Here is a 16,271-nt window from a genome sequence, read left to right as displayed (position 1 = left end):
AAGTCCAGTGTGGACAGCTCTGTAAGTTGCAACAGAAAATTGCATGACCAAAATATAGGTCATTTTGTCAGCGATCAGTGGTGGAATAACCCGCCAGAATATCTTACTCTGAATAACACATTCAGACTCTTACACAAATAAACATACAGGTATAAATACTTATTACAGGTGTCTCAATAATTATCACATAAACTCTGAAAAACAATGTCCATATCTTGGCTGAGATTTGAGATTAAAGGTGTCCCCTGCCCCTCTACTCCCTGTTTTAAACTGTAACACGGTTACAAGTGTGCGGACGCCGCAGCCTCGGCACTCTTTTCCTCTTGGCCCGTCTCGCACTTGCACTCCTCCACCACCATCACCCGCTTCTCCTGGACCTTGGCTCGGCAGCGCAGGGGCACAGCCACGGTGTGGGTTTTGGACGGGGCGCAGCGGGAGCAAGGGGCCCGGTGGCGGAGGGCCCCCGGCCCGGCAAACTCCCCCTCGGACGGGACGAACAGGGAGCTGCACTGGCCAAAACACAGCTTGTTGTGCACTGTTACTGTGTCGCATCCGTCCGCTGTCACGCGCTGGGAGGGAGGGTACAGAGAGGGGCGACATTAGGCAATATTGTCAGAGTTAATTTACCTCTGAGGGTGTAAAAATCAACACTGTGTGTTTATGTAACTCATCACCATCACGGCTAATCCTCCGCCAGCGCCATAATCAGCTTTATGAGTGAGCAGACAGATTATTGCCACTGAAAAATAAACACTTTGCATTGCTTTCTTCTAATTGACTATAAAGAATGCTCATTTGAATGCTATTGGCCATGTGTTGCACAGGCATCTATTTAACAGAGATGGGAAATAAAACCCTCTTACCTGAGTGAAAGGTACTGCAGTGCATGCCTGTTTAGTGTCCTTCAGGTTGATTGGCAAGGACACGCTCATCTTGTCTCCTTTATTAACGGCTCTCTGCCACATCTGCAGGCCTTGCCTCTTCTTCAGTTCCATCTCAGCGGGGATTTTAGGGTGCAGGAGACGTAACGGACTCACTTGGGCCTTGGGGGCCAGGGCCGGACCTGGACGCCCGTGAGACAAGAAAGCAGGGAAGGACAATCTGGAGCGGAGGGAGGATGCTCTTCTGGGGGTGAGTCCTCCTCTGAAGAAGCCCAACTGGGCCAGGGCACGAGGATCCAGTTGCACAACCTTCACTGTTCCCCGGACAGGTTCATTCGGTCCGCTGCCAGATGATTCTAATTCCACTCTTGACCCTTTATTAATGTTGTCAAAAGCATTGTGAGGGAACGTAAAAGCTACAGCAGTCCAACTTGATAAAAAAACAAAGCTGATGGGGAGAGCCATTCTTTGACACAAATAGGGACGATTCTCAAAACAGAGTTGATGCAATTCGTTTTTTAAAAGTGACGAAACAACTAAAAAAGTTACAGAAAAAATGTTACTTAGAAAAAAAGAATCTTTGTCTGGTGGTATGGTCCAAGGTTCCAAACGGTAACCTTGCTGTCAGTGCTTTTGTCAGTGTGGTGGAGGGAGTCTTTTATATAAGTAGCTGCCAGTTCTCACCTGTGTTTTAAAGGTGTCGCAATTCCCACACCAGACCAGACATCACACCAAGCTTAAAACTCCAGGTCGTGGATGGTCGCCAGACTGAGAGGATTTCAGTTTCAAGGTGAGTGCGGTCATAAAAAAAAAAAAAAAAAAAAAAAAAACATCTGAAGAGGGCGTTTGGTCCTTAGGGTTCAAACTAACCTGATTCCATGGATGTAGTTTATATTTCGCTATGGATTTATTTATTCATTATTCACTTTTATTCATTTCCAGCTTTTAAAAGTCTAGTCTCTGCGCTACAGGAAGCATGAGAGCAATTCCTCCAAAAGATATTTCCACTTTTGATGTTTTAATGATGGTGGTGGAGAAAGCTGCCATATATCACTGGAAAATGACGCACTATGTTGTCCCTTTTAAAGCCACAACCAACGAGCAGATTTAGACTGTTCATCCTGCACACAACAGATGATTTGAAGTCATTACTAAGTAGAATATGCTCACAACATGTACTAAGGGAACATTATAGATACCCAACTTGCAGACGAGTGGCTCCTTTTCAACCACTGACAGCTAACTTGATGTAGATGATAAACTTTCACTAAACTCAAACTATTTTGAGTCCCATGGCCACAGCTTCAGGAAGACTGCTGAGTCAACAAGGTGTTCCCGTTATCTTTGGTTGTAAAGCAATAATGGGTTTATGTTCTCTGTGTAAACAAGCCGTCTCCTGTCCATTTATTCCCACAAGCAGCTCCTCAGCCCCTCCCTTGACGTCCCAATCATTACACCATTAGACTTCGATGTGCTCCGTCACCCGTGACCTGATCACACACACCGGCTGCTAAGGGCCGACTGGCTGACAATGTAGCAACACAAAGGATGTTTGACTATCTCATAGAGACCTTGGTGTTAACAGGCACTTTTCCACGTCCGTTTCCCATCATCCACCACTTGACATCATGGTTCACAGATGCAAGAATGGGAAATGTAAATTTGAATACGTCCTAAAATCACTTCTTCTAGCTGCAGAATGAATGTTTTCCACAAGAGGGCACAGTTTACTAAGTGTTATCTATCCTGCCAATCACACTGCTCTCTCACTATTACAGCCTGTTCTAGATGAACTATAGAAGGCATTTAAAGAAGAATGTACCTCCTCGTTTCTCACGCATACTTACAGGATTGTTTTTTTAACATAAAACACTGTATTGTAATGCTGTCTCCCTTTCTTTTACATTGCAAAGCCTCAGTGATAGACTTGATAGAGCTAACGACAGCTTCTCAACACAGGTCAATGTTGCTGGGGCCATCAAGACGATGATGAATCGTACCGTCAGAAAGGGGAAACAGAGTTGAGTCATTTAGTTGCGTCTTTGTGAAGAAAAGGTCAAACACACCTCTTTCTCTCAGAATTATTGACTTTATGTTACTGCCGCTGATACAGCCAGGAGAAATAAAGTCAATAAAACCAGACTTAAAAACGCCTGCATGGTGTAACACAGTATGACTACAGAACTAAGGAAACGATTGACCTTGAACTAAAGATTTTTTTAATTGAATGATTTTGAACAAGACTACGTTCTAATTGTTGTTTATTTGTATAAACTTAGCTTTGCTGCTCAGGCATACAGTCCGTAATCAGATAAAATAAATGTTGAAAACACATGTACAACAACAGCTGTTTCTTGAAGAAAGGGCTTTTCAAGGGTTCTTTGTGAGATTAAGGGTTTTTATTTAGACCCCTTTTCATCCAAAGAATCCTTTGTGGAAGACAGAGGATTCTTCAAGGATTGTTGAAAGCATGGGTGTTAAAGGCGAACACCCAAAATCCAGCCCACACAAACCCCAAAACTGTGATTCTGAACCACGATTCTTGTGGTTTATGCAGCACCACATCAGCCCCGGCTTTAGATTAAACCTCTGGAATATAGAGGAGTAGCCGTTTGGCTGCCCCCTCTTTGAAAATGAGTCGAGTAAGATTTCTTTAATAGATATTTTTTATGCCTTTTCATGTTGAATGGCTTATTACAAAGAAACTTGTGAGCACATCTCTGCTACCCACACGATTTGAAATGGTGCTTTTGTGTGTTTCTTTGTGGAGAAACTCAGTTCTACAAATCAGTTGATAAAATCAACTAATCGAACAGTCCACTAAATCGTGTGAGTGTTCGACATCTAAGTATTTAAACCCTTGGAATATACAGTAAAAGCCATGGCTAGGGTCTTGTTAGCACTCTTCGAAGATGGAAAGGTTCAGGATGGAAGAGGGTTCTGGATGGAACCATGGGTTCTCTGGAGGTTCTGGGTGGAACCTTTCGAATATGGTCGTATAACGTTTTTTACGTTGGGTTCTAAGTAGAACCCTCTGAAAGGCTTTCAGGTGGAACCTTAATAAAAGGTTCTACCAGGAACCAAACAGTGTTTTCCTGTGAGGAAAAGCCAAAGACACCTGCATGGTTCTAGTTAGCGACTCTATTTGTAAGAGAATGTGTCCAATTCGTTACCATGAAAGCACTTAATAGATCTGTAACATGAAATCTGAGAGGGGCATTCAGAATAAACTCATATAGGTTTGAAGTGCCACAAGTGTGACTCACAGCGTATCTGGACTTCACTTAATGCTCAAGTTCACCTTTACAAGAGTGTCCACAGACGGACATTAAAACTGCCTAACCCAGAGAAAACCGATATGAAGCATAGTCACATGTTGCATTTAACTGCTGTTCCAACCGTTTTACGATGACAGTAATGGAGACAACTTCTCCAGATTATGACGCCACTGAGGAGGGTCATCAGGTATAGCTATCTCACAGCATGTGACGGGAGAACCTGCCGCCAGCAGTGAGCACACATTCAACTTCACTAACTACCCCACTAAACACACACACACACACACACACACACACACACACACACACACATTCTGACACATTAACTGTAATCGACCCTGTCTGATGTAAACTGCCCTGTAATGTATAAGCAACAATAAACCTGTTGAAATGTAATTTACCTACATTGCCTGAAGCAAATTAAAACAGCTCTGACCAGAAGGCCAGACCATATGGAACACACTCACCTTTCCATCCCCCCATATAATTGAATAGCAGCTCATTGACATTATTTATGACAACATACAGGCTGTTGAGGGATTTTGTGGACATAATATGAGCTGCCTGTTTGTGACTGGGAGAATATATATAAAACACTGATGGATACTGTGAGGCATTAATGTTTATATCGGTGCCATAAAATCACATGTCTCCTTTTTCTGACTCAGCATGTGAAGGTCAAATGTCTGTAGCTCCTTAATCTGTGAAACAGGCCATCATTCTTGACCAGCGTGTCACCTTAAATCCCCAGTCCCTACTTCCACCTCTTTTTTAGCCACGTGGGGCAGCAGAAACAAGCTGAAAACACAACACTGACATATTGCCACCTTATAAAGCTGTTATGTGCTATAAACAGTGGCTTATAGACCCATGCAGCAGACACAAAGTAACATCAGCATTCTGTGTCTGGCCATCTGAAGAACGTAAGTCCTAAATGTATGTATATAAAATATATAGGGATAAACAGGCGGACGAAGGGAATTTTAGCATGCGCAGTAGGCTACTCATGTCAACATCCATCCAGCCCTGGATGGTAGAGAGCACCACCAGCTCACACACTCAGTTACAGCAGGCTAATGTTACTGACCACTGCACAATACTTGCATGGAGACCAAGAGCTACAGGACAGCGAGTAAGCTCAGTGCATTGGCTTATGATAGCCGAGCGAGGGCTTGGCGTTATGAAGAAAATCACAATCTTTGTTTACCAAATACCTCAATATCAATATTGCAACAATATTGTGGGGTTGACCGTTGGTGCTTTTAGGAAACATGCAAACATTGAGATTTTTGACAAACAGTCATCCTTCATGGGGATATAGTCACCCAGTGGGCCAAGGGAAATAATAGAACAGCTAAAGCAGCCAGGTATGTTCAGAAAATTATAACATTTTACTGTGATGCATGACAGCACTTTTGACATTTTACGCTAAACAAAATCTGAGACAATATCTCTCAATATATCGAAATAATATAAAGCCTGATGACAGCCAAATACAATTAATTCATTGACATACATCTGCTTACAATTTGACACCAAAATGCAACAGGCCTATCAAGAGACAATAACACGATAATAAATCCAACACTGCACATAACTCTTCTTACCATTATGCTTCAATTCAGAACTTCTACACAGAAACTTTAGCTTTGAGTAGAACAGGTTGATTGTCTTCGTAGTCCGTATCTCTGACACGTTTCCAATTTTTGTAGACATTTCTTAGAAAAGCTAACTACGTGTGCATTTTGGGGACAAATGCTTTGCAAAATGCTGAGTCTCGTACTTTATATTGAGTCCACTTGAACTTCCCATACAAATTGCTGTTGAGTGAGCCCGGCCTCTGTGACAGTAGCTGGGAATGTTAACAGTTTTGGTTGAGCGGCAGGTCCCTCATTCGGCTCTTTGGACGCCGGTGGCAGTGCATTGTGAGTAACGTTAGCAAGACTGCTAACGATAGCATCATGACGATGAGGATGTACGTTAGCCGCTTCTTTCATTCCCAGAGCCACCAAACGTCTCACAACCATCCTGCTGCGAGTCCTCTTTTTTTTTTTTTAAAAACAAGCGGTTCAAATTTAGCTGTTTAGCAATAGTTGGAGTTAGCAGAAGCTGCTAGCTCGACGAAACTGTGTAGAACTACTGAAGTCGCGTGCAGCGGGCTAACGTAATATGGCTTTAACTTTCAAAATGTTAAAGTTAAAACCATTAAACATTGGTGGAAAAGTCAACACTTGATTACAGTTCAAATTCTAATAAGTGATGCTTTAGTTGTTTTTTTATGCTTTGTTCAGAATCTATGGGTAATAAATTAACCATTATCCTCTGACATAGTTGTATTGCATGTTTCCTAATATAACATATGAAAACATGCCAAAAAGACCAGAATCACAGTGCAAATAAAAGAAGGAGGTGATATTGTGATATTTATTATTTCAATATGATCAAACATACAAAAATAAATTCATTATATTACAGTTAGCAGTGAGTGTGAGGGAAATAAACAACTTGTGCATATCATTTCTGCCCTGTGCATCATTACATATTACTAATATGTATCAGCACATACAATGTCTGCTTCTTAAAACTTAAATAAATCAAGGTATAAAATGTGGACAGATATAGTTCTGAAACTAAGAACGTATTAGATGCATTGACTACCTCTCCATTTTAATGCTCTACATAATGCATGTAGAGCATTACAAGTTTGTCTGTCTGATCATCAGTCTGGTTTGAATCAAATAGAAAAAAACTTCATCCATAGAAGAACTGCTAAGGCCTAAAAGTACGATTTCTCCACCGATTAGAATGTCGTTATCTCATCCCAACAGGAAATATCACGCCTTGTTGCCAATATTCTGGTAGAGGACCATCGAAACCACCATCGCAGCAACCTGTGAAGACAACAGTTCATCAACACATTATCTAAACACAGTGTAATGGATCTGAGATACAAGTAACAGATTGTACAACGTTCTGTAGGATATACTCTGCAGAATCATAGATTTCTGAAAAACCCATGCACTGGGTCACAACTGAACCATTTTGATGTTTAAAAGTAAATCAGTTGTAAAGGGTTTGTAACAGCCTAAATTGAGAGTTCAAGTCAATTTATGGTGGAAATATTTCCCAGGAAGTGACAGTGTTAATATAGTGTGACACTAAAATCAGCAATCCTTAGTGGCCTGAATAAATAACCCCGTCAAATAACAAGAAATTAAACTGTGAATCGCTACCAGCAACCCCTCTCACATTGTCATTTGATAAATTGTTATTGTAAAAATATCGATTATAGCCGCTTCAAAGGTCACTATGTGTCCACAGACAAGTATTGTAACAAGTTATCATTATTGTTATTTGCAGACCATGTCACAGAGGGATTATTTCTTGTGTATGTGAATGACAATCAGGTGACGGGAAGTAAACATGAACCAGAGATGTTGCCTAGCAATGCAAATCCGGTCTCTATTTATCAGGACATGGCAATATGAGAGATAAAGTAAAAGAAATGACAATTTAAATATATTTCATTCAAATACCGCTCTATAAAAGCAACTCTGTGGCCAAAGTCTATGTAATGTCTCTGTAATGTCTATTTGATACTGATACCTCTAGAGCAGCGATTCCTAGAGCCAGCCCTGCAATGATCACAGCGTTGTCCTCTATCAGCTGCAGCAGCATTGTAAAGCAGCCATCAATCATCTGGAAGGGAAACACCAGGTTTGAGCAGAGATTAGGAATTGACTGTTGCGCTTCGTCACAATGAATGGTTTTGTTGGTCAGGCGCACTGAGTTAAACCCAGAGTAGAGTGGTCTCGTACCGAAAAATGTGCGTTGTCTGTAGTGCACACGTCGATGGTTTTATTGCAACATGTGACTGGATAGCGATCTCCTCCGCTGACATTGTTAAAAGTGGAGCCGTCGAAATCTGTGTAGTTCTTGTATCCGCAGCACTTAAACTAGAAGGAAACCACAACAAGTGTTAGTCCCAAATCTTAACAAAAACACAATTTAATAGTTTTAACTCCACTGCTGTGATGCTACAGTGTAGACAGAGGTGTAGATTATAAAAATGTAAAAGAAAATAATACACATTCCCATGAAATTTGGAAAAGAAGACAGTTTTGGTCATCAGCATAGGGCGATTACTCTTTTCACTGTAGCAAAGTAACAAAGTGTGCCTTTAGCGCAAATCCACAGAGTATATTCAAGTAATCAAATACCTGTTAGTGTTGGCTGAGCTGTGGGATAAAAGAGACACTACTTTTGTCTCGAAGGTTGCATCAACCGTGAGTACACGTCAGGACTTTACTTCACTTAAAAGATAGATTCAAAATGCAGTACCTCCTTCATGGTGGCATTCCAGAGAGAGGTGAAACGGTCATTGCTTCCATACTCCTCTTTAATGCTTTCTTTAACGTCATCCTCCAGATGATCAAGAACCTGCTTGGCCTGAAAAGGACACCATTTTTTAGCAAAGCTCTTCAGGGTTTTTCAAACTAAATCTGACCAAATGACAATTATTGCCAAGTGGATCCTCGAGAGCCACTTACCAAATCCTTGAAGACGAGCAGCACCACAGCTCCCACTACCTCGATGAGGAAGATAATCAGCACAATGCTGAAGAACTGGATGGTTGAGAAAATCATAAATGATGCTGTAAAACTTTCCCTGTCAGACACGAAGAGCATTTCATCAGATTTGTACCGCAAACCTAAAGCCACATACTAAAATATTTAGCACATTCATACCAGGACCGAATGAGAAGGCATTCTGCTTGACTTCTCTGGTGAAATAACCGTCAGAAAACATAAACTTTTACAGTTACCAGAATTCACATTTCATGTCCAAAAAATCTCAGATATACAGGCAATTCTCTATTCTCCTCAGTTCTAATAAAAAAAGGTTTATGTCATTTTGAACATACCTCATACTACCACAAGTAAGACATTTATTAAATCTTATTAAATCAGATTATTTTATTTTATATTGTGATCCATTATGTTTTAAGTAAAAAGGTCTAAAAGGTTGTGGCATTATTATAAACGTTTCTAAAAAAATGATAATATTTTGATAAGTTCCTTCAGTCCTATCCAGTGCAGTTGATCTGGCAAACATCACTCACCGTCAGCAGCATACACCTGCTCTCCTTGACAGCTCCGCAGCAGCCCAGGAAGCCAATGACCAGCAGCACGGCGCCTACTGCGATGAGCAGGTAGGCGACGTTGACCAGCTGGGATAACCCAGACGGAGTGCCCTCCCCGTTATCCAGCAAACCCAGCAGAGAACTACTGTCCACCTTCACCCACACTCCCACACCCAGGATGCATGCACCTGCCAACTGTGTGTTGGGTGAGGAAAGAACAGGGAGAAAGAAGAAAGTAGAGAGATGATACAAGGATGTGGCTTTAAAGCATGGAGAAATAACGGTAAAGTGTTATAAAATATGTATTGCAGACATGCTGAAAAGGAGTTAATAATCGGGAAAATGCAAAAGTTAAGAATCCTAAAAAAGGTTGTGTTGTAGGCCTTTCATAAAAAAGACTTGTTCTGTGATGAACTGTGGATATGAGTCATTATAAAGGTGATCACAAGTTCAGCCTGATAATTATTTAGAATGTTTAAAAAAAGATGAAAAGAATAGTTCAACATTTTTGGAAATGAGCTTATTTGCTTTTGTGCCTACGGCAAATATGAAGCTACAGCCAGCTGCTGTTTAGCTTAGCTTAGCATAAAGACAGGAAGCAGGGCTTATAAACTAGTCACAGCACAGTAGTACAGGCCAGTACTAGCCAATCCCAGCACAGTAGTACTAGCCAGCACTAGCCAATCCCAGCACAGTAGTACTAGCCAGCACTAGCCAATCCCAGCACAGTGGTACTAGCCAGTACTAGCCAATCACAGCACAGTAGGGCAGGACTAGGCAGACACTCTTTGGGAAAAAGAAAATCTTTATGCTAAGCTAAGCTAACTGTCTCCTGACTGTAACTTCATCTTTAGCTTACAGACACGAGAGTGGTATCAATCTTATCGTATAACTCTTGTGTTTTTCCCAAAATGTCAAACTATTCCTTTCAGCTATCGCTGAATATAGGAAGTACACAGCTAACATATTGCTGTAAAGGAGAATTGTATACAAAGCCAAAGTGAATAGCTTGCTGGTGCTCTCTCGTCTGTTTTCTTCTGGGACCAGGCCAACATGAAAAAGAGCTGGGCAACAGAAGTCGAAAAGAAGTAGTTTCCTTTTTTTGCAACTTACAAAGATGCCGCCATTGAAGATAAACATCATGACTTTGAGAAAGCCGGAGCAACACATCTTGGCGTTTGTTTTTCCTTCTTCTTCTATTCACACTTCAATAAAACAGAGAAGAAAAAAGGTTGTTAAACTGAGCCGATTATAAATTATTATAAATTATAGTGTAACTGGTTACACTTCCTTATTGATCTGTTAGGGGATTTTGGTTAACTGCACAACTTTGCATTTTGCCTCTCATAGAAAAATCATTGGTATGAGAATGGCTGACAACACAAGCGGGCACCAACGTGGGTCAAACGGCATTTGCTTTGGTTATACATTAACCACAGCAACAGGCAGGAAAACACAAAGGGTCTTAATCTCCTTTACATTTAGCAGGTTTGTCCTGCTGACCTAATCACGAGGTTTCGGTTCATGTGTGAGATAAGTTGCTCGTTCATATCAACACTTATTTGTTTTTTTTAATTTTGCATTGCCTGCAAGTTATTTAAAGGATTACCAAGCAAACCGTAATGTTTGTGGGTTTCCTCTTTACACATTTAGTCTCCATCTGGTAGAGAGGCAGAAAAGTCACTTCCTCTTTTTCAGTGTAAAACTGTATGAGCAGTTTCATTGTAGCGCTCTCTTTCAATTTTAACATTAAATTATTACTACTATATAAAGTGTCTTTTCCACAATGTTAAATATGTTCACAACTTGAAATGCAGAATGCCATAACATTTATGAAACACAGTTTTAAAATGTGCCAAGTATGTATAGGTCATGAACATGTTATGGTCATGATATGGTTGCAAATATTGAAATGTCCTCCTATGAGTTAATGATTAGGTAATTAAGGAAAAATCATCTTATCAGCTTACTGGTTGTCACACTGCAAGTAGCCCAGAAAAGCCATAAAACTAACAGCCTTGTCCCCAACCTTGAACAACTTTGTTTCTCCGAGTCAGCAATATGAGCTCAGTTTTATAGTTATTGATCCTTTTATCATCCTTATTGCAGCTTTGGCTGTAATATTCCGTGGGAACATACCGTTTCCAAGAGGCCATAAAATGCTTTTATATCACCAGGAAACTCTCATGTTTGTTTGGAACGCGTTTATTGGAGGCTAAATCAGAAAGTCAGAGAACATTTTAAATTTCCGACATCAACTCTTTTATTTGAAATGTAGCGTTTCGTTTTTTTTATATACTATTAAAGAGACCCGAGTTGGACGATTCTTGGTTCAACTAGTTTGTTGGTAAATATAATACAGTGTCATATATTTGAAGTGAACCCATTCAAATATGATACACAACTACTCAAACAAAATAACAACAATCAGGTTATCAGCTACCTCGAGGTAAATATGTCATTCATCATCCTTTAGTTCTATTACTTAAGTAGCTGAAAAAGTTCTTTGTCAGAAACATACTGCATCATGTCATATGTTAATTCGCCATAATGTGTTTTTAAGGCAGGTTTATGCAAGAAATAAAAGGTTTTTTCTGTTATTGATCATATAGTTGGATGATTTAATTAAAAGTATGAAAAAGCATGAAGCTCTTACCTGTGCAGCTCTGTCTGTCTGTCCGCTGAGGTCTGATCAATCAGGAGTGTCTGCTCAACAAGGCTTTCACATGCCCCTTTATCTTTTCACAAGTACACACACAGGCACGCACACACACGCACAGATAAAAAAAAAAAGAAAAAAGGGTTCATGCCCTAGACGTCACCGACTTTGCTTTTGGGCCAAGCAACACTTCCTGGTGACCAAAGTCCCTTCAAAAATAGAAGAGAAACTTTCATGACCAGAAACCTGTAATTATATAATGTTGATGTTTATGAATGATTTGTTGAATTCAACACAAAGCTCAAAAGCCTAAATAAATTAATAATTTATACAAACATAAACTTGAGGAATAATTAATTTGCTTAATGGAGAAAACAATAAATGTTTGACTCTTGTTCCATATTAAAGTGACTCATTTCTTAGAAACGCATAAAGAATTATGCTTATTATTTAGAAGCGTTTAATTCAGAAAAATAACATTAAGATAACAGACTTTGTGCAAATGAAAAACCAACAGATGTACTGTACGGACCCACATCTTTTAATCCACACGTATAGAGACACAATAAACCTGGCAAAGGAAATATGGAATGAGCATCAACCATTAAAAAGGTAGAAAAAAGAAAAATAGAAATTAAAACCAAATGAGAATATCCCTCCAAAACAGTAATAAGACTGTAATGAAACAGCACCCTTTAGGTATGTTTGAACTTCCTTCTTCCTCAGCAGGACAAGTTCACAGGACACAGTGTGTGTGCGGTAATGAGTCACAGTGATGCATTTCCATGCAGCAGCCACAAGGGGGCGGCATGACACAGTCCAAAATCCCAGACATCCCCCGAACAATGCTCCTGCCATTCAGTTACATCCTCACCTGCAACAGGTGCCTTTCACCCACTAAACAACAAGTACTGAAGCAGAGGTGACGGGTTGAAAAAGAAAAGGCACAGCCGCTCAGTGCAGCTCTTTGGCATCTCAGTGTAACAGTCACATTAGAATGACAACGAGGCGGGAGTCGTCACCAAATAGTGATCAAATGACAACAAAAAAAAGGAGCTAAGCATCCATTAAAGTATTGCAGTAACATGAATAAGTACATCTACAATGATCATTTTTGGACAATCCGGTAATCTGTGTGCGCGCGACTGTGAAACCAGCTTTGTGTGAATTCCCACTGCCAGCCATCAGCACGCGCAGCCGCCCGGGCCGCTGCGGGGCGTCTCCTTCAGGCCGGCCTCCATGTGATTGGCTGGCGGACTGGCGTCGCCGTTGACGCTCTCGTTCATCCTCTCGCAGATGACGTCCACCAGCTTGTCAAACACCTGCTTCACGTTGACGTTGTCTTTGGCGCTGGCCTCGAAGAACTGGAAGCCTGCGGAGAGCGGAGGAAGGAGAGGAGCTTTGTCTCGTGTGTTTCTTGCTGAGCACGTGTTAAAAGTGTGTGTGTCTGTGTGTGTGTGTGTGTGTGTGCGCCAACCGAGCTCTGTAGCCAGTCTTTGGGCGTCTTCGGCGGGGACCTGCCTGTCTTCTTCCAAATCCAGCTTATTGCCTACCAGCACTACTTGAGCGTTGCCCCACGAGTACGTCTTGATCTGGGTTGCCCTGGGAAACGGCAAAGCAAAGCAATGTTTTCACACAATAAACAAACTTTACTGTATTTACCTGCAGCCAGTGGTGGAAAGTAACAAAGCACATTTACTCAAGATCTGCGCTTATGTACAGTGTGTAAGTACTTCACTTGAGTGTTTCAATTTCATGTTTTGAGGAGAATATTGCACTTTTTTACTACTTCTGTCTGAGAGGTAAAGTGACTTTTGCACATTATGATTTTACATACAAAACGTATCAACTTACAAGTGATTGAAACCAACTCCACCTCAACTTACTTATTAACGCATCAGAAATAATGTTCCTGTAATATGATGTATATAGCGACATAACACTCTGAAAGGGCAATTCTGCCCAACAAGTACTTTTACATTTTCATACGGCGTGTGAGATATATATATATATATATATATATATTACTTTTTCCCAAGAAAAGGGTAAGCATACTACTTCCTCCACTACTGTTTAAAGATGAAGAACTGTCTGTACATGTAAGGATTTAGAGCTGCGAGTAATAGGAAAATAATATATATATATATGTTTTTGTTTAGTTTTTTTCCATTTACTGTTATTCATTTCAAGTACCACCAATTGCTGATATTTTGTTGGGCTTTCATTTGGTTATGCATAACTCTTTATCCTTTAACTACAGTAAATATTTTTACAAGGACTCCAAATTCAAATGTCATGGGACAACACATCGCTTTAATTTAGTGAATTGTTCGTCACAACTTTTGAAACAAATTGTGAACAAAAATGAATTAGTTCAATAGTTAGTTCTGAATCTGCTCTTTTGCATATTTACAGAACACGATTTTACAGGGCAAACATTGCCAGAAGAATGAAATGTTCATATGACGGCTGTGATACGCGTAAATAAGAAAATAATAATTCAATGACTGTTTTGTACTTCAGCTTTTAGGGCGTTATCTATAGTAACAATAATGGTCCAAAATGATGTGAAATGACACAGCTTTAAGTCAAAAAACCTCACAAATAAATTTTCTTGGGGGACGACCCCCAAACTTTATATGATAACGGCCGATACGCAGGCCAACATGTGAATACTGGTCCACCCACCAGTCCTGTACGGCGCAGAAGGACTCCTGGCTCGTGATATCGTACATCAGCAGGAACCCCATGGCTCCTCTGTAGTAAGCTGTGGTGATGGTCCGGTAGCGCTCCTGCCCCGCTGTGTCCTGTGAACACATGACACAACCTGAGAAAGTCTGCGACCTTATGTTGCTGAAACCCCAGAGGAGCAGAGGAGAGGACGGGGTTAATCAATGACTCTGGTGGAACAGAAGCTAATCCCTCCCGGCATGTGCTGATGCTGCCACACCCTGTATATATACACACCGAGATATGCTTCTCGGCTGTGCCTTGAACTGTTTAGGTGTTGGATGGAGTAGTGTGGGGTTGAGCCCTCACCTTCCAACAGCATTCAGTAATAGATCTGTCCTACGGAGTCAGTCTGCGCGGTAAGCACATTCAGCTCAGGCAAAGCCATGCATCTTTCATGAACCCCTGCCGTCTGGGGACGATGTTGAACATCGACTGTCATTAGCTGCAGAGTGTGAGGAATGAGTTTACTCCGCATCCGTGACAGGCAGCGGCGTGTGAGAGGGCGAACTAGGGAACGTGGGGAGGATAAACAATCCGTGTTGCGCAACAACGCCTTCAAAAGCACGATTCCCTCTGCCATCGCTGGAAGCTGTATTTTAGGACCTCTCAACCCCAGATAATCACCTGAAGTGAATTACAGCCCTGGCATTAAATAGACTGCAGTGTTGTATGCTTAGTGTTGCTGATATAGTGCCAGCAAGCCTGTTTGCTCTGTACAGTATATATATATTATTTTATCTACTGTGGGGAGTGAAAACGCTTCCCGAGCATTCTCTTGGAAAGCTCTTTATACCTTGCTGATGATTCTAAACTGACACCTCTGCCAGAGGCTAACTAGACTCTTTATCCAGTTAAACATAACCGATTAGCATAATGTTTGTTCTTCTCAGACTTGTTTATGCGAGAGATGGCCAACAAAGAGACTTTTGGTTCTTTTCTTTATCCTCGATGATTTTGAAACCCTGCTGTCCTATTTACACAATACTTGGGCACCATTGAGAAAATAATGATTCTATGCTTCATTACCAGCCAGCAACCTCAGGGACTAGAAAGTGAAGCCAATGCTGAAGTGCCTTCAACTTGCATTCTTTCTAATGGCCATCAGGGGGCGACTCCTCTGGTTGTGTAGAAGTCTATGAGAATATGACTCTACTTCTCACTTGATTTATTACCTCAGTAAACATTGTAAACATGAGTTTATGGTCTCAATCTCTAGTTTCAAGTCTTCTTCAATACAGAATGATGTTCATTTAGTAAGTTATGGTCCATTTAGAATAAAATAGATCATAAAGCAGGGTATGCTTTAGGGCGGGGCTACCTTGTGATTGACAGGTCGCTACCACGATGTCGTCAGGTCTGGGAGTTGTCCTGTTTTCGTCTTACAACTTTAACCCTTTCACAGTGAGTTTTCAGTTAATTTTCTTGGCCTAAAAATGTCTTATTCACGTTTCAGTTGTACTAAATTCACAGCCGATCCATATATGGCTTTTCTGATGTAGTGGGTCAATTTTAGCCATTTGATGGGAATATTTTAAGGAATTTTGTTCCTTCCTAAACACATTAGCGGAAAAAAATAA

The 16,271-nt window shown here is 40.8% G+C and overlaps 3 protein-coding genes across 3 annotated transcripts in view; all 3 read right to left on the bottom strand.

Annotated features, from left to right (window-relative positions):
- Nucleotides 1–281: 281 nt before the first annotated feature.
- Nucleotides 282–1,346, bottom strand: dand5 (DAN domain family, member 5). Its single transcript, XM_031871893.1, has 2 exons — nucleotides 864–1,346; nucleotides 282–569 (listed from the first exon to the last, which is right to left on the bottom strand). The coding sequence occupies exons 1-2, from the start codon at nucleotides 1,344–1,346 to the stop codon at nucleotides 282–284; spliced, it is 771 nt and encodes a 256-aa protein (XP_031727753.1).
- Nucleotides 1,347–6,566: 5,220 nt separating this feature from the next.
- tspan34a (tetraspanin 34a) lies at nucleotides 6,567–12,046 on the bottom strand. Its single transcript, XM_031871842.1, has 8 exons — nucleotides 11,959–12,046; nucleotides 10,416–10,507; nucleotides 9,282–9,497; nucleotides 8,710–8,784; nucleotides 8,501–8,608; nucleotides 7,978–8,115; nucleotides 7,766–7,858; nucleotides 6,567–7,050 (listed from the first exon to the last, which is right to left on the bottom strand). Exons 2-8 carry the CDS (start codon nucleotides 10,470–10,472, stop codon nucleotides 6,994–6,996), a joined length of 744 nt encoding a protein of 247 aa, XP_031727702.1. The 5' UTR covers nucleotides 10,473–10,507; nucleotides 11,959–12,046; the 3' UTR covers nucleotides 6,567–6,993.
- A 441-nt stretch (nucleotides 12,047–12,487) lies between these two features.
- rab3da (RAB3D, member RAS oncogene family, a) overlaps nucleotides 12,488–16,271 on the bottom strand; it is a 7,442-nt gene continuing 3,658 nt past the window's right edge. Inside the window, exons 3-5 of the mRNA XM_031871971.1 lie at nucleotides 14,650–14,768; nucleotides 13,439–13,563; nucleotides 12,488–13,333 (exon numbers count right to left, since the gene is read on the bottom strand). Of these exons, the coding sequence (XP_031727831.1) occupies nucleotides 13,146–13,333; nucleotides 13,439–13,563; nucleotides 14,650–14,768 (432 nt within the window). The 3' untranslated portion in view covers nucleotides 12,488–13,145. The remainder of the gene's footprint in view (nucleotides 13,334–13,438; nucleotides 13,564–14,649; nucleotides 14,769–16,271) is intronic.

The sequence above is a fragment of the Anarrhichthys ocellatus genome, unplaced genomic scaffold, assembly GCF_004355925.1.
Source record: "Anarrhichthys ocellatus isolate YVR2014 unplaced genomic scaffold, GSC_Weel_1.0 scaffold61, whole genome shotgun sequence".
Taxonomy (NCBI): Eukaryota; Metazoa; Chordata; class Actinopteri; order Perciformes; family Anarhichadidae; genus Anarrhichthys; species Anarrhichthys ocellatus.
This window is presented reverse-complemented; position numbering and strand designations above follow the sequence as displayed.